At 40.1% G+C, this 18,521-nt stretch overlaps 1 protein-coding gene across 1 annotated transcript in view; it reads left to right on the top strand.

The window, feature by feature from the left end:
• MYO18B (myosin XVIIIB) overlaps positions 1-18,521 on the top strand; it is an 842,989-nt gene that overhangs the window by 289,082 nt on the left and 535,386 nt on the right. Inside the window, exons 14-17 of the mRNA XM_082258232.1 lie at positions 4,946-5,116; positions 10,190-10,280; positions 16,134-16,326; positions 16,491-16,571. Of these exons, the coding sequence (XP_082114358.1) occupies positions 4,946-5,116; positions 10,190-10,280; positions 16,134-16,326; positions 16,491-16,571 (536 nt within the window). The remainder of the gene's footprint in view (positions 1-4,945; positions 5,117-10,189; positions 10,281-16,133; positions 16,327-16,490; positions 16,572-18,521) is intronic.

Genomic DNA, 18,521 nt, shown 5'->3' with positions numbered 1-18,521 from the left:
AAATATAAATGTCTGTAAAGAGACAACATAAAAATTCAACTAAAAATGGAAATTTACAGTTAAAACTTGGATAAGCGCATGTTGCTACACATTATATTTCATTATATTTCACTGAATAATTCAGCCTATGGTTTTTGAGTATGAAAATTTTGAATGATGTTTGAAGGGGTCATTTTCTATGCCATGTTGCCTAATTTGTTTAGCAATGCACACATTTCTTTGCCTTTATTGTCATGTTTTTCTTAAAAGTGAGCAGTCATCGTATTCCCTTTAGGGTATTAATCATTTACTCATTAACCTCTCACCTAAATTGTCTTCCATTCATGGTAATAGACTAGCTGTTTAGCTTTGAGTTCCCAAGTCACATAGTAATTTCCCTTAATTACCTTCCTTTTTGTACCAACTGGGGTGAAAGTGTGAAGCCTCTTTGTTGGTGACAAGCCAGTGATTTCTTAAGGCTGTTAATTAATGAGCGTAAATTTAACACATTTTTTTGCTATGCGGTCCAGTGCTGATAAGCAGGGCTTAGGTTCAAATTGACATAGACCAGACAGAAACATCCTCAGTGCCAGGTTAGCTTACAATGCCCAGGCTAAACAGCGATGCACTGTATTTCTCAAAGTAAACATATATATCAAATCATATATACAGATCTCACATACAGAAGGACAGCTCTATGAATATCATAGCAGTAAAACTGAAAAGTGCTAGAAAGGTGACCTGAGCTAGGAATGAGAATTAGATTTTGTACTGAAAATCATAGACTGAGATAGGGATTTCAGCACCATGGACAGAGACAGAGAACATTGACTATTAAAGAGTTATATGATGTTTACAGTTTATTTTATATATTAGCATTCTGTACCAAAAAAAAACATTCAATATATAATTGCTTAAGACTCCATTCACACCTGAGCGTATCATTTTTACACCTTTTTTTGGGATTTTTTCAGGGGTTTTTTTTCAGGTTTTTTCTGGCTTTTTTCAGGTGTTTTTTCAGGCGTTCTTTGCAGGTGTTTGGAGGCTGACATTGAAATCTAACAAAAACGCTTGTAATCTGCCAAAAAATAAGCTCATGTACTTTTTTGAGCTTCAGGCGTTTTGCTTCAGGTAACAAAATGCTCATATGTGAACAGGGGCCATAGAAATGAATGGCATTTTGCTTGTTGGACGTTTTGAGACTTCGGAGATGAGCGTTTTACGAGCTGAAATACACTCAGGCATGAACATGACCTTAATATATCTTCAAACAAAAACAAAATTTTTTCTAGCAGAGCAGAAAAGGGTTGGAACCTCTGTGGGCAATGGACTGTGCTTTGGTCTTGATGACCTCAGGACTCTAGACAGCTGGATCGTAGGGGAAAAGAAGGTATGAGAACCGGCCTAGCTGTGGGGAGAGTAAGGGGATAGGTAAATAAATCTTTTTTTTTCTGTCCCCAGACCAAAACGAGCAGTTAACCCTTGCAGTCCAGCCACAGCCCCATTGCGAGGGATAATATTGGGCTTTAAAGTATTTCTATACCTAAACTTTTTAATTTTTTTTTCTTAGTTTTGGATAAAATGGGGAAAGTTAGAACCCCTTTCAGGTTTTATTGCTATCCTGGTCACTCACTCACTTTCTGTTCTGGGGACAATGTTTACCAGGCAGGAAGTGGGGAGTGAGGGAAAAACTGCCCGAAAACAACAATAAAAAGTTGAAAGAGGTTCTATCATCCCCCTCCCTAACCTAAAAAAAATTGTTTTACTTCTGTCTGTGTTGCTGTCATAGAGAAATTCCCTAACTTCCTGTCCTGTGCACAAACCTTTTATTATACAAGAAGTGAACTATTCACTCCACTTGAACCTCCAACAACAGGAGTTGTAGTTCTTATTAACTATCCAAAACTAAAAAAAAGTTTTGCCCATAGATACACTTTACATTGTAAACTGATTCTGTCATTTTACGAGGATATCCAAATAAAAATATACATTTTGCTTTGAACAATAATGATGACAAATCCAGTATGAAAGCATAAAGTAATGTTGTGAATGCAACAGCTTATATTATAATTCAATTAACTACATCCTTCCATGCTGCTCCCACCTTTGATGAAAATTGCACTTTCCCTTAAAATTTATATTATGATTAAAACATAATATTGACAAGCATCACTAGCAAGAGCAACAAGAGGAGGAATAGCATGGTTCTGATGATTTATGCTGTGCTGTTACCTTCATTGTTTAGCTTTCAACACTTTAGGGTGGACGGATTGATGAGAACTAATTGCTGCCTAGTCACTCAGGAGCTTTTCTATTGCATACTATCCAGTCAAGATCATTGGTTCGTTTTCAGTTCTTCACTATAGAAATGCCAGCTAAAAGCTTATTGGTTGCTATGGTTAACAAGAGATTTACTACTTGGAATACTTTTCATATATAAACTGTATTGTTTTTAGAGCCCAACATGAGGTGTAGCCGGCCACTGTATGCTTTTTTACTCACCTTTTTTCTGAAGTTTTTAGACCAGTCACATGATACACTTGGTCTTCGTTGACATCAGTGCCACTGTCTGCATCATTACAATGTGAGTGAAGGGTGCTGTGGTGACAACTCCTTAGGGGACAAGTGCATGGTGCCCTGTGTTCACAGTAGAACCCTCAGTCCTTTAGATTGGGGATGGTGGGTTTCATTCAACCTGGAAGAATGAGGACATCTTTTGGGAAAGAAAAGGTACAATGGGGGTGGTGGTAGATGGGGGTTGAAGGCGAGTATTGAAGCTTGAATTACTTTTGTTTTTTTAATGTCCTGATCTGGCTCCTATGAATTATTTAAAGAGTATGTTACCTCAACTTTTTATATTCCTGATATGTGTCTGTTGTACCATGTATGTATGTGTTTAAAAAAGTATATTATTCTCTATTTATTGATTCCTTTGTGTAAAATACCTAGTGATCCAGCAAGTCCCCTGCTTTCCTTTCCAGCATGTTCAGTTTTCTGGTTGTGCTGGGAACTCAGCCTGCCTGGCCCCCTGCACAGCTGTTTGCTGGGAAGATCAGTGTATTGCTGTTTCTCTCCTTCTACTGAAATACCACCTCTTAAGTCTTCACATCCATCTTTCCAAGCCACTTATGCAACTGAGAACTGAGGTCATCACTCTGTAATTTATGTACAAACCCGATTCCAAAAGTTTGGACACTGTACAAATTGTGAGTAAAAAAGGAATGGACTAATTTACAAATCTTATAAACTTATATTTTATTCACAATATAATATAGATAACATATCAAATGTTGAAAGTGAGACATTTTGAAATGTCATGCCAAATATTGTCTCATTTTGGATTTCATGAGAGCTGTACATTCCAAAAAAGTTGGGACAAGTAGCAATAAGAGACCGGAAAAGTTAAATGTACATATAAGGAACAGCTGGAGGACCAATTTGCAACTTATTAGGTCAATTGGCAACATGATTGGGTATAAAAAGTGGCAAGGTCTCTCAGAAGTCAAGGTGGGCCAATTCCCCCAATGCTGTGGCGAAAAATAGTGGAGCAATATCAGAAAGGAATTTCTCAGAGAAAAATTGCAAAGAGTTTGAAGTTATCATCATCTACAGTGCATAATATCATCCAAAGATTCAGAGAATCTGGAACAATCTCTGTGCGTAAGGGTCAAGGCCGGAAAACCATACTGGATGCCTGTGATCTTCGGGCCCTTAGCCGGCACTGCATCACATACAGGATTGCTACTGTAATGGAAATCACAACATGGGCTCGGGAAAACTTCCAGAAAACATTGTCAGTGAACACAATCCATTGTGCCATTCGCCGTTGCCGGCAAAAAAAGAAGCCATATCTAAACATGATGCAGAAGTGCAGGCGTTTTCTCTGTGCCAAGGCTCATTTAAAATGGACTGTGGCAAAGTGGAAAACTGTTCTGTGGTAAGATGAATCAAAATTTTAAGTTATTTTTGGAAAACTGGGACGCCATGTCATCCGGACTAAAGAGGACAAGGACAACCCAAGTTGTTATTAGCGCTCAGTTAAGAAGCCTGCATCTCTGATGGTATGGGGTTGCATGAGTGCGTGTGGCATGGGCAGCTTACACATCTGAAAAGGCACCATCAATGCTGAAAGGTATATCCAAGTTCTAGAACAACATATGCTCCCACCCAGACGTCGTCTCTTTCAGGGAAGACCTTGCAATTTCCAACATGACAGTGCCAGACCACATACTGCATCAATTACAACATCATGGCTGCGTAGAAGAAGAATCCAGGTACTGAAATGGCCAGCCTGCAGTCCAGACCTTTAACCCATAGAAAACATTTGGCGCATCATAAAGAGGAAGATGCCACAAAGAAGACCTAAGACAGTTGAGCAAGTAGAAGCCTGTATTAGACAAGAATGGGACAACATTCCTATTCCTAAACTTGGGCTACTTGTCTCCCCAGTCCGCAGACATTTGTAGACTGTTATAAAAAGAAGAGGGGATGCCACACAGTGGTGAACACCATGAAATTTAAAATCAACTTATTTTTCCCTTAAAATGATACATTATCTCAGTTTAAACATTTGATAGGTCATCTATGTTGTATTCTGAATAAAATATTGAAATTTGAAACTTCCACATCATTGCATTCTGTTTTTATTCACCATTTGTACAGTGTCCCAACTTTTTTGGAATTGGGTTTGTATATATACAGTATATATTAATTTGCCTTGCATTTCTTTTTTAAACTGAATGGGTTGTTTTATAAGGTAAGAGTTCATATTTTGCTTTGTTTAGCTGCCAATTACTACACATCATTGGCCTGCTATGTAGTTTTCTGTGTAAAGCAAACCTCTTTTTAACCAGCAGGTGTAAAGTTTTGTAAATGCCTGTGCTATTTAATGTATTTCTTTCAATGCTGTAGTTAAAACATATTAGTGATTAACAAGATGCTGTATTTTTTTTTGTTTTTTTTTTAGTTGGAAGAAAGCAATTCATGAGATTTGATTGGGCAAACAATGCCGCTAACGTTCTAGGTTGTGACTGTGAGGAACTATCTACTGCTGTCTTTAAACATCACCTTAAGCAGATAATTGAACAGGTCACACTTGGAGCCAGAGGCAGTAACAAAGAAGATGAAGCTAAGACAGGTACAGTGACCTTTGTTTTAAATTAAGTATATATATATATATATATATATATATATATATATATATTCAGTATAATATTTTGTTTTGACACAGAATCCGATTAAATCTCCCATTCCCTAGGGAAAAAATATCCATCCGTGATTAACTTTTATCCCTAACATTACTGCTGTGGTAACAGAGGTTGGGAATGCTTGCCTGTCCCATATAGATGCAAACTCATCAGATATGACAACACTTTTAAAGCAGTTATTCTGAGCTATGCCTATACCAGCAACATGATGCCTTAGGCATGTCAGCAAACTGCATGTTTCACAAATATTATATAAGTTGTTTCAGCTGCTTCATAAATGTATAATAACATTTACAAAAATAATATTAAAAAATTGCATAGCACAATAATTACTTGTAACGCATACAGTTCTGAAGAACTTGTAATTAGTTGACATAAATTAACATATCCAACCACAATACTTTTTCTTACAGAACAATAAATGTAATTTATAACGTGATACTGTCTGGTTTTCAATATCCAAGCAACTCAGCACTTACTTTTTTTTCCCATATTCCCAAATTAAGAGATAATTTATTTGCATGGGTCTGTTTGGCCTGGGACCTCCGATATTTGCATGGCCATTATTCTTCTTGTTCCCATATCTGCCAAGCAGACTACCCAGAATAGTTTGAAAGCTTATTTAAGGCGAGACGTTTCCTAGCAACTAGCCCAGGTGTACAGACAGTCCTCTGCCAGGATTTCAAATGTATGAGCATACAAACTGGCATCTAATAAAGAACATTTGGCTTGATTGTATTATGTATTCTGCTGCTTCTATTCTGTATGACACAATGGATTTTGGCTGAGAGAAGGGCTTAGAAAGTCTTTGGAAAACATAAGTACAATCACATGCCTAAAAAAAATAAAAATAAAGTTAAATATCTGTATGCATGTGTATATTTAATGTTTATTATATTTAGATAATTTAAAATTCCTAAAATATTTACATACTATAGGGTACTGGTAGACAGGATTGTGGATGGTGTGTATGTGTCCCCTATGTTTCTTGCATACACATGGTAAGGGACTCCAGGGTTTGTGGCTAATGTGAAGAACACAAACTTTTTGTTTTCTCAGAATTATGAAAAGTTCTATACTGGGTCCTGGAGCCCAAAGACTTTGGAGAGCTGTGGGTGTGATATAGCCTCCGATCCTAGGTATAATTCTTTCCAGGTGGTGAAATCTCATTATTACCCTCAGCTGTTCTTTTTCTCTATCTTTCTGCTGACAAAAAACGCCCAAAAAAGTTGCCAGCTTTTTGGAGGACACCCTGTTGGTCATGAACTGACATAAGTTCGTTAGCGGCTCAGATAAGCAGTTATTTTAGGCTATAAACTTGCTGTACAAAGTCCTCTTGAATTGAAAATGCACATTGCTTGCTGGCTTGTTGAAAAGGGTGCAGGACAAACCTCTCTGGACTATTTTTGGTGCCTCTGTCTCGTGCATTTTTTTCTGCTGCCAATATTAGTTAAGTGTGTCTTGCTATACATTCAGCAATACATTTTTTTTTCTTGTTGGAAATGAATATAAACCATGCTACAAGGCTTTACTGTTTTACAAAGCCCATGTCAACATTCTAAACTGATAGGACAAATTTCATCAGGCTTACCTTTTGGCTGCCGCAGGTCCCTCACAGTTGCTGGTATGTAAGTATGTAAAAACATCCACAATGGACTCTACCATGCTCTCTGTCCAGGGTTTTCAATGACTCTGCCTGAACACAGATCATACCTTTTATCGTCACCTATGCTTCTAACTGCTGTAGCTGTCCTCACGCTCCAGCTACACTATATTACCAAAAGTATTGGGACACCTGGTCTTTACATGCACATGTACTTTAATGGCATCCCAGTCTTAGTCTGTAGGGTTCAATTTGAATTGGTCCACCCTTTGCAGCTATAACAGCTTCAACTCTTCTGGGAAGGCTGTCCACAAGGTTTAGGAGTGTGTCTATGGGAATGTTTGACCATTCTTCAGAAGAGCATTTTGGAGGTCAGGGACTGATGTTGGAGAGAAGGCCTGGCTCGCAGTCTCCACTCTAATTCATCCCAAAGATGTTTTATCTGGTTGAGGTCAGAAATCTGTGCAGGTCAGTCAAGTTTCTCCACCCCAAACTCGCTCATCCATGTCTTTATGGACCTTGCTTTGTACACTGGTGAGCAGTCATGTTGGAACAGGAAGGGGCTATCCCCAAACTGTTCCCACAAAGTTGGGAGCATGAAATTGTCCAAAATGTCTTGGTATTTCTAGGCCCTAAGAGTTACTTTCACTGGAACTAAAGGGCCAAGCCCAACCCCTGAAAAACAACCTCACACCATAATCCCCCCTCCATCAAATGATTTGAACCAGTGCACAAATCAAGGTCCACAAAGACATGGATGAGGGAGTTTATGGTGGAGGAACTTGACTAACCTGCACAGAGTCCTGACTTCAACCCATAGAACAACTTTGGAATAAATTAGAGCGCAGACTGCTAGCCAGGCCTGACCTCACAAATGCGCTTCTGGAAGAATAGTCAAACATTCCCATAGACACACTCCTAAACCTTGTGGACAGCTTCCCCAGAAGAGTTTAAGCTGTTCTAGCTGCAAAGGGTGGGTCAAATCAATATTGAACTCCACAGACTAAGACTGGGATGCCAATAAAGTTCATGTGCGGGTAAAGGTCGGTGTCCCAATACTTTTGGAAATATAATGTATCTTAACTAGTCTTCTTCTAACCCTTATTCTCAGGTATGATACCTACATCTACTGCAGGCCTACTGCTGAAAAAAAAACATTACTGGTGTTGTGAGAAAAATGCAAGATTAGAGCATATTGTAATGCATTATCGGGCCACATTTGAAATACACATTCAGTGTCAAGGAACCAGGTCTAACCACTCTAGAATCTCCTTCACAAGCAGTGTACGTTTTTATAACAACTATACTTAATGCCTTTGGCCATGAACAACTGAAAGTTATGCCCCGTACACACGTGCAGATTATCTGAAGACTTTTGTCTTCAGATTTACCTTTTCTATGTAGTGCAAGGGCCTGCCGGATTGCATACAAATTGAAAGTGTTTAGGTTTGACCTCATATTATATGGTTTTGGTAAGTCTGCAGACAAAAGTCTTCAGATAATCTGCACGTGTGTACGGGGCATTACAAATTGAAGCCAAACTCCAGCTAACATTTTTAAAGCAGTTACAGCAACATTTTTTTTTTTTCTATTATAATAAAGGTTTTACATAAATGAAAAAAAAAAAAAAAAGCTAATCTTTGTAAGCACCCCTGTAAGTAGTAAATTATTTGTCTTAAAGCGGAGTTCCACTCAAAAGTGAAACTTCTGCCTCCCCCCCATCTGGTGCCACATTTGGCACCTTTTAGGGGGGAGCGGGTACTCGTTTTTGACAGGTACCCCTGTCCACACTTCTGTCGGTACATCAGAAGGTATATCAGAAGTTTGGCCCCCTCCTCCGCCCTCTGCTTCCAGGCCAGTTACTGAATGCAGCACGCTTCGTGCATGCGCAGTAGGGACCCGGCGGTGAAGCCGCAAAGGCTTCACTGCCGGGTTCTCTTAACGGCAATGGCGGCGGCAGCACCCAACAGCACCAAACATCGGCTGTTGTGCCGTCATTGCTGGATTCCAGGACAGGTAAGTATCCTAATATGAAAAGTCAGCAGCTACAGTATGTGTAGTTGCTGACTTTTAATTTTTGGAGGACTCTTCTTAAACCTTCTAACTGACACTTTTGCTGGATGGATTGGTCTGTTAAAAGAAATTGAAATATAGTAGTCTTGCTGGCTGGGCCAACAGGTGAGAATAAAGGAGTACAATGCTAAAAAAGGAAACAGATGCAGCCACCACATCTAAGAATTGGTAAGCTGCAGAATATGAGTTTATTACCACCTAAATGGCACACTGCAAAAACTTTGAGCTGCCAATGATAAAATTATAGTCTAAATTTTTGGTAGTGACTTTACTTAGTAAAAGTTTAGTATATATATAAAATACTGACATTAAAAGTGCTATATGACGTGGAGACTATAGCATCACATTACATTATAGAGTGCTACAAGATACAGTATGTAGAATGTCGGGCAGCGAAGTGGCTAAGTGGTTAGCGCTTCTTCCTGACAGCACTAGGGTCGTCATTGAATCCCAACCACAGCACTGTCTGTCTGGAGTTTGCATGTTCTCCCTGTGCCTGTGTGGGTTTACTCCGGTTTCCTCCCACTCTCAAAAGACATGCTGGTAGATTAGTTGGTTCCTGTTTAAATTGGCCCTAGTACGAATGTGGTCTACCTTATATTGTGAGCTCTTTGATAGCAGGGACCGATATGAATGTACAATAAAGTAAACGCTGCCTAAATTGAAAGTTCTATATAAGTACCTGTAATAAATAAATACATTTTATCATTTGGGAGTCTATCCAAAAAAAAAAAAAAAAATACATTCCCAATTGTGCCCTAGATTTTATTGCCATAAAACCAGTGGGGTTGATTTACTGAAGGCAATTGGAGTGTGCATTTTACAAGTGCAGTTGCACTCTGCTACTGTATTTGTTCCAGAGCTTAGTAAATGAGCTAAAGCTTCACTTTACAATGAAAACCCAATCACATGGAAGGAAAAAAGAAAAAAAAAACAGCATTTTGTCTTGCCAATGGATTGGATGGAAGTCAGCAGAGCTTTGCCTAAGTTCTGGAGCAACTGCACTTGCAAAGTGCACACTTTATTTGCCTTTAGTAAAGCAACCCCATTATAGCTGTGTATTTACCTTGTACTGTACTACTCTACTTAACATGCATTTAATTCCTTCACAAAACATATGTCCATCAATTATTGGAAGTAATAAGTGATGACTAAAAATGTAAATTGCTGATAGAATATTTTGGCGATTATTTGGCTCATTTCATGCTACATTTACCTCATTTGTGCTGTTTAATATAAAATATGAAACCAGTGATTGGTTTAATCACTAGTATAAAAGTTGTAATTGTTTTGTTTCCCAACTTTTTTTTTTTTTTTTTTTCCATAGGGCTCAAAATGAGTGGAGTGGAGTGTGTTGAAGGGATGGCTGCAGGACTTTATGAAGAACTTTTTGCTGCCATTGTTTCCCTCATCAACAGGTATGCAAAGAACATTTCAAATTTTTTTTCTATTTTTTTTGTCCCATCTGCTTCTGCCACATGGTAAATTGTACGGCTCTTTAATTATTTTCCCCTTCCCCTCCCCACTGTGTGCCTCTGAATTTTCTTAAAGCTGTAGTAAACTGCATTTTTTTTCTATGCCTGTAAGACAATGGCATAATGTGTTAGTATGTATCGTATACTAGCACGTTATGAAATATTTACCTTAGAATGAAGCCTTCCAGCTGCGGGTTGTCACCGCTGAAGGCGCTTCCATCTTCACCCAGTCTTCCTTCCTGGTTTGCTTCCTCTAGCTGTCTGATTGCCCTCCTGTGGTGACGCCACTCCTGCTCATGCGTGTTGAAGTCACAGACCACGGCACAGGGCTCTTAAGGGATGACACGGGTATACCATCCCTTCAGAGCGCATGCACCAGTGACGTCATTGGCTACAAGCAGTGTGAATATCTCCTAAACCATGCAGGTTTAGGAGAGATTCACTGTACCTACAGGTAAGCCTTATTATAGGATCAAAAAAGGTTTACTTCCACTTTAAAAGGATATAATGGCATGCACATTCCTTGTCTGTGTGATGCCCAGCCTCCAATAAGACCTGCTGGCCATTATCGATACCCCTCCTTGGGCTTTAGGGCTGTCAGTCTGCTGTATCCCCTGTGGAGCTACTTTCACTTGCATGAGAGTGTAAACTGCAGTATCCCCCCCCCCCCCTCTCATTGTGCACATTGAATCCTGGGACTTGGGAATTCCCTTGCAACAGTTGGGTTGTTATTTAAATAAATGTCTAATTCTTTGCAGTGTAACCTACACTGCAAACGCATAATATACAGTTTCTGGTGTACTGTCTTGTACTGTTCACATTTTAGACACAGCTGTGTACTAGAATGGATAGGCATGATGTCTGCAAAAGACCAATCACTGTTCCTGTAGGCATTACAGCTTTGATCTGCTGGCTTCACCTAACTCTTCTGATCAGCCAGTACACTGCAGGATAAAATAGATTATTCTTTTTTTTTTCTCCAGATTTAAGGTAGAAACTCTCATAGTAATGAAAAAATAAGGGCAGAAAGGTGCACTAGAAGCAGGGGTGGGGAGAGTGAGTATAGGAATATATATTAATATAGATCAGAGTTCTTTTTTATTTTATTTTTTTTGTAGATTATTTGTAGCGGTTTTGCAAAAGGTGTATGACAAATACAATACAGAGCCTCTGGGCTTGAAACAAACAAAAAAATAATACAATGGCAGTGAGATACAATCACCTGAACGAAACTAAAACTAAGAGGAAAAAAAATAACCTAAAATGTTTGCACTGCTCAATGTTCACTGAGAAAAAGGAGGAGACAATAAGACACACGATATACAAAGAATGCCAAACCTAGAGATGGGAGTAAAGGGGAAATGGGGGCACAAGGCCTATTGTTACAATTTAGGTGAAGAGAAGGCTTAATACGACTCGATTAGCCTGGTCCAGGGGCCATAAACAAGAGCTACTTGGTTCAGACCCTATTGGGATGCATTAGTCATGGGGGATTCCAGCCAGATATTCCATGGTACGTGGCTTTATATAATGGGACAGTAATGTTGACCGTAGTCTTCCAGGAATTTAAGGAGGGCTTCTCAGTATATTTCAATTTTAGCACTATTAGTTTTCTTGAATAAAATTACAATAGACCTATTAAAGTCTGAAGGGCGCTGCGGTGAGCCAAGGTGCCAACAAGGCCCACCAGACAGATCAACACTGTTTGGGGGATGGGGACCATAGTTAACTTAGTTATGAATTGGGTAACTTTAGACCTAAAGGTTTGTAATTTGGGGCAGGACCATAACATATGCTGGTAATCTGCATCATCATTACCACACCTCCAACAGAGAAGGGGGGGGGAGTTCCTGGGTACATTTTATGTAATCTTAGTGGTGTTAAATAACCAGAAACGGGTACTATTCCATAGATCTTCCCAATCCTCAGAATCTAGGTCTGGGACATCTGCCTGCCACTCAGCATATATGCCCTCCAGCCCAAAATGTACATAGGGTAGTAATGTTTTATACATGTTAGACATAGGTTTGTCTACAGAGTCCTCTGTGAGAAGGTTTTTGTGGTTGCATATTTCCATCACCAGAGTTCTGTTAAGACAAAAGGATCTGCCCAGTTTGCTAAGTCCGGACAAGCATTACGTTGTGGGTTGGAGATACCCAACATCACATTTAAAATGGAGTTAAAATCCCCTCCGAACAGGATATGGGTAGCCTGGAAGGGGGTATGTTTTTCTTATATATTGTACAATAAAGTGACATCTGCTAGTGGGGGCATATATACAATGACTAAGGCCCCCTAACTGCATGGAGTTCCATTATAAGGATAATGTACCTGCTGCTGGGGTCAGTTATTACTCTTTCAATCCTGTATAAAAGGGACTTATTAGTAAGTATAGCAACCCCAAAATTGACAAGAGCATGCAGTTATATAGAACAGGCAGATCGCGGAGCAGTTGAGCAGAAACTGAACAGTAAAACAACACCCTACTACTTAGCCGTGACCGCAACATAACTAGGCTCGTAGTTTAATCCCAAAACTAGAATGCAAATCGTCTACCACTAGACCGAAAAGAAAGTCAAAGGTCTGCAGGGGCTGCTTCGTCAGGTGGCCACTATGTCCTTCTGAGTGGACAGCCTGTGAGAGTGGGGGGTTCCAACCTCTCAAAAATAAAAAGAAAAAAAAAGAAAACTCCTGTAGATTAAGAAACATGCAGGAGCATCCAGTTTTAGGGCAAAGTCTCCTCTTCCCTCGGGACAGGGTACTGCTGGAAAAAACAGGATGCGTGATCGTTCACCACAAAACAAGCATGACATGGGGGGCTTTCAGGAGGGGCCTTAATGTGCAATAAGATAGGGTTCTGAGTGCATAAAGCTGGTGCCAGGTATGGTTATATGCAGTACCAACATGGAAGTCAAAGGTAGATGTGTTAGGCCCTAAAGTAACCAAATTAACAAAAGAAATGGAGAGGAAAACAGGAAACTTGATACAGCTCACCACAAATCAGGATCATCTCAGGCTTGATGTTTAACACCGCAGAGTGTTAGGAGCCAGTCATGGGTGTCTTAAGGCGAGTAGAAGGACCTTACCATTCCTCCATGTGGAACACTTAGGCGGCTGGGATAAAGCATGCTTTAGGGTATGCCACTTGTGGAAAGCTTCTTGCGGATCTTAGGAAAGGATTTCCTCTTTTTTTGGAGCTCTGTGGAGAAATCTGTCTCTGTCGGTAGTTCAAGAACCAGACTAGGAAGAGCCTGGGCGAGGCTCCTAGAATGCGACAACCAGTAGGTACCCTATGGGCACGTTCCACTACATAGTTCAGGGAAACTTTGGTGAGACCAAGGAGCTCCTTAAAGAAGGCCTCTGCAAACTCCGCAGGGTGATCTTCCTCTGCCCCTTCTGGGAATCCTAGCATCCGCACATTATTGCGGCATAGCCGGTTCTCTGCATCATCAGACTTCCTCACCAGCATACAAACAGTTTGTTGGAGTTACTGTATGGTCTGGGAGTGCTGGGTTGTAACATCCTTTTTAGTGGAAATGCGGGATTCGGTCTCCCCCTGATTTTGTCTAGGTCGTTGTGGATAAGGTTGCATTTTTCAGGCACATGGTCAGTTCTTACCAGCAAAGAGGATTTACTCTACTCAGTAGCTTGAAGGATAAGGGTAGTGTCAGTTCACTGGGGCTGCACCACAGGAGGTGCAGCATGCTCCTGTATCCCTGAAAAGTGCATCTCTGCAAGGGGAGCGTGCCGCCTTTGTGCCAAGATGACGTTGGCATTTGTGGCTGCTGGTGCTCCCTGCTTCTTGTTCAGAGTAGTTGCAGCGGAAGGGCTCTTTGGTGGCATCGAAGGGTGCTCCTGGGTCCGGTGCGGATGGAGAGATATACTAGCGGCCTGACAATTGACTGATTCACTTGAAGCAAAAAGAAAATGACCGCACTCCGATGTAAATCAAAAATTGGAGTAAAATTTATTCCACATCAAAACAAATGGGCAAACTGGAACAACACACTGTGGATGCAGGACACAAAGGCAGACGCGTTTCACGACTTAGAGATGTCGCTTACTCATTGCCAACTGAGTTGGCAATGAGTAAGCGACATCTCTAAGTCGTGAAACGCGTCTGCCTTTGTGTCCTGCATCCACAGTGTGTTGTTCCAGTTTGCCCATTTGTTTTGATGTGGAATAAATTTTACTCCAATTTTTGATTTACATCGGAGTGCGGTCATTTTCTTTTTGCTTCAAGTGATTCTGGATTAACGGATCCGACCAGCACCTGACACCTAGCTCACCTGAGCGGTCTTTTTCTCCCTTGGATTTCCGCCAATTGACTGATTCAGGCCTGACGGAGCAGGATAGTTCAGAATGTCCCGGAGCTCTCTTTTCAAGTGTCTGCTGCACTCTAAACTCTTTAACTTTAGATTTGAAAATGTTACAGTACATCAGACAAAATGATAGTAGTCAAAAAAATCTGAAAACCTGTAGTGTCCCTACATAGGCTAAAAGCAACTGTAGATTAGTTTGATTAGTTTTGTAAAACTTGTAAGGATGATTTATATCTCTACAATAATAGTAAGATACTGTATAAATAACAATATGTATTGTATAAACACACAATCGTTGTTCTACAAATTAATTATTTATACTGAGTGCACCCTTGGTAATGGTTTCCCAGAGCACTATGAGGGTATTCAATAAAACTCTAATAACACTTTCTTGGCAGTATGGCTATTTGAAATGGCCTGCACCAGACTCAAAAATCCCTTTTGCCTGTTTTCGTAGCATTACCAACATGTAGATTCAGGTAGTTCTTAATAGCCTCTGTATATTGTGTAGTAAGCAGCAAGCTCCTCCAATCCACACCTGTCTTTACAGCTGACAGCCTCTTGGCAACCAGTGACACTGACAGTGGGCAGAGCCTGAAGGGTAAGCCGAGACACTAGTTCCTCATCGGGTCTGCGCTCTCTTTGTAACAGCAGGCAGTGGGTGGATTCTATAGCTAATAGCAGGCTTTCTATTGGCTTTAGCTCTGCCCACTGCCTGCTGTCAGTAACAAAGGGAGCGAAGCTTTTGGGGAACTAGTGTCTCTGAACCTCTATCAGGCTCTATTCACCCAGTTTTGAAAAAACCTTGGCTGCGGTGTCTGTGAGAGGGAGTGCTGGTGCACCGAGGATGGCATGGCCGTATGGCACTTCACCTTACCATGTCCCTGCACACGGTGCTTGCCCTAAATTCATGTACATGAATCTGTCACCTGCCCTAACATTTGTAGTGAGGAGGCAAGTCATAGAAACTATTTATGAATCCCCCTGTATGTGTTTAGAGAGTAGAGTAGGGTAAGTAGAGAGCAGATCAGCAGCTTTCTGAATCCAGGCACAGCAGATATTAAATAAGTCTCAGACAGTGCTATATAGAGAAAGGAGTCACTGCTCTGACTCCATATACTTGTGAGTGTAAACGTCAGCTTTAGTTTTTGTGTTCTGTAAATAACACACTTTTGCAACAGGAGGTAGGGAGAGTCTGGAAAACGTGAAAAATGGCAACAGCTCCAACTGCTAGCTAGATAAGAGGATGGAAAATATCCATATGCAATGCTTCCTACAATATTTATGTGCCTAAATAAAGGAAAATATGTTTGGCATTTCTATTTTTAGTCCTGATCATAAAATAAAATAAGAAATAATTAAAAATGCTTTATATTTCCATTAAAATTAGCTGGTGAATTTTCACCTCAAAAGCAGGAGAAAAGTTGATGTGATGTGTCCATGAAAATAATGTGGTGTTTCTTCTTCTTCCAAGGTCTTTATCCTCCAGTCTACTGACATTGGCTTCCATTATGGTAGTTGATATACCTGGATTTCAGAACCCACGCCACCAGAAGAAGGAAAGGGCTGGCACATTTGAAGAGCTATGCCATAACTACGTACATGAACGCATGCAGTGTCTGTCATACAGGAACACATTCAGCATGCCTCTGGAGAGGTTTAGAGAGGTGAGATTAACTGAAAACTTTCAGGAAGTCATCACGTTCACACATTTTAATTCACAATATAAAAAACTAATAATTTGTAACTGTTAGAAACCTAGCACAGATCATTGCTTGTTATAGATATGATACACTGCAGCACTAAACATTGTTCATACTGTTATTCACAGGAAAATATTGATGTGATGTTCGATATGCCAGAAGACTCTCCATTCCCCACTGTATCGCTCATAGACCAGACATCTTCACAAGTAAGTAACTTCAATTGTTTAGATCATGTACTGTTAAATTCTTTCTCCAGTGAACAGATATTTTCTGACCAACAAATTAGGATGGGTACTGTTTCAGGTCCATTATGAGTGGAAACGGGCTGGCTTTCATTTTCACAAATACAGGTTTTTCTCTAAATTTTAGTAGAGCTACAACCAAAATATCTTCTGATTTCCACAAGAGGAACATATGTAGTAATAAAACACTTAGTACTTTATTTTAAGGAAGAACAGTAAATAGATTTTGTTTACCCTAAGATGCTAATGAATATAGAATTCAGCAAACAACCAAAACAGAGATATTACTTTACTTTGGACAAGCTTGGCCTTTGACTAAACATTTTATAAAAAGCATAATCTTAATTGGACTTTTCTCAACTGTGTAATTATTATCTTGAAAATTTTGCCTTTAGCTTTTGCTGTCTTCTTGTTAGGTGTAATTGTCCTGTGAGGGGCCTTATGTTTTAGAGAATTGCAATAGCCAGTACGAGAAAGGTTGTGGACTTAAATGGCTATTTGTGCTAGCCTAAATGGATAATTTGGTGCCATTGTTATTGCATTAGTTTGCCAGTAATTTCACCCAGATAAAAAGAAAACATGTATCTCAGTCATGTCATTGATTAGTGAAGATTTATGGCCTTTCAGGAAGGCATTATTCCAAGCAAGAACAGCTTACTCTGATCTTTAAAGAGTTCTGTGATCCTTGCACTGCACCTGAAAGTAACCATTTTGATGGGAAACAAATTGGCTGTCTATAAAGTTTGCTTTGGGGGTTTAAAATGTTCATTAAGGCTCTATGGTACTGTAAATTGGGTTGTGTACTTAAAGGAAGTATTATAGAAAGTATAATATTTTAGAGAAAATGTATTCCAAGTTATTTTTGCAATGTTTACTTTAAAAAGGACCTTGCATACAAATGTTATTTCCTAACCACCCCTCCACCCCACCATGCTAAAAAAAAAAGAAAGTAAAAAAAATATTTCAAAAACATCCTGTACTGTGCAGGAGAGCGTTCTTGTGAGATTTGAGATCTGATACTTTTTTTCCCTATTTTACATCCATTGTTGTATCTCAGTGACTGCATGCACTTGCCCTTGTGATGGCTGCATGTCATTTCTCAGAGCTGACTTCCCGATGGTGACAGTGAGTCATTCTTGAAGAGGACCTTCAGCTTACCTGACCCCATTTTTTTCTCTGCCCCTGCTTACCTGGGGGTGTTGTAAGCACAGTTTGGATATTCACCCAGTCACTGGATCAAGTGTTGTCCCACTTACATCCTTCTGTCAACAGAAACCGCTGGGTCCCGTGCCGCCATCTTGCTTGTGACGTTTTTGCAATGTCCGCTGGCTCTTCCAGGTTCAGTCGGCGGGGCCTTGCAATAATGAGCTGCTAGGCCCACCCACTTTCAGCATACTGAATGAGAGACTAAATGCCTTTTGGGATATGTGACGTGCATATCCCAGGAGTCCCAGCGAGCACGCCATTCATCTAGGCAAATGCCGTGCATTGAGGAGCAGGGCTGAGCTAAAAAAAAAGGTAAATAAAAAAACCCTCCCTTATTTATGTAGAGGAGGGGAGGAGGGTTGGATCAGGGGAAACCTGTCAAAATTGGTGAAGTTCGGTTTTTAGTAATGTGACTTAAAGCCTACGTTTAGCCTTTTACAAATTACAAACATAGAAATCAGAAAGAGATATAACTTACATTTAGTATGATGTATCCTTTGTGCTTATTATTCTTAGTTCAGAATACATTTTCATCATTCCTGACCCCTCACGCCGCCACCTAAATCTTCCAGTGGGGGGGGGGGGTGCTAATAAAACTGAGGGGCTGTCAGGAGTTCTCATCTAGAGAGCTTAACTATGCTCACCCATCTTGCCCCACAGTGCCATTCATTGGAGCTGTACTACAGCTTCTATATAAGACACAGGATC

Source organism: Pelophylax lessonae, assembly GCF_965119305.1.
Source record: "Pelophylax lessonae genome assembly, chromosome: 1".
Lineage (NCBI taxonomy): Eukaryota > Metazoa > Chordata > Amphibia > Anura > Ranidae > Pelophylax > Pelophylax lessonae.
Note: the sequence above shows the minus strand (reverse complement) of the source record. Positions and strands in the feature narration are given on the sequence as shown.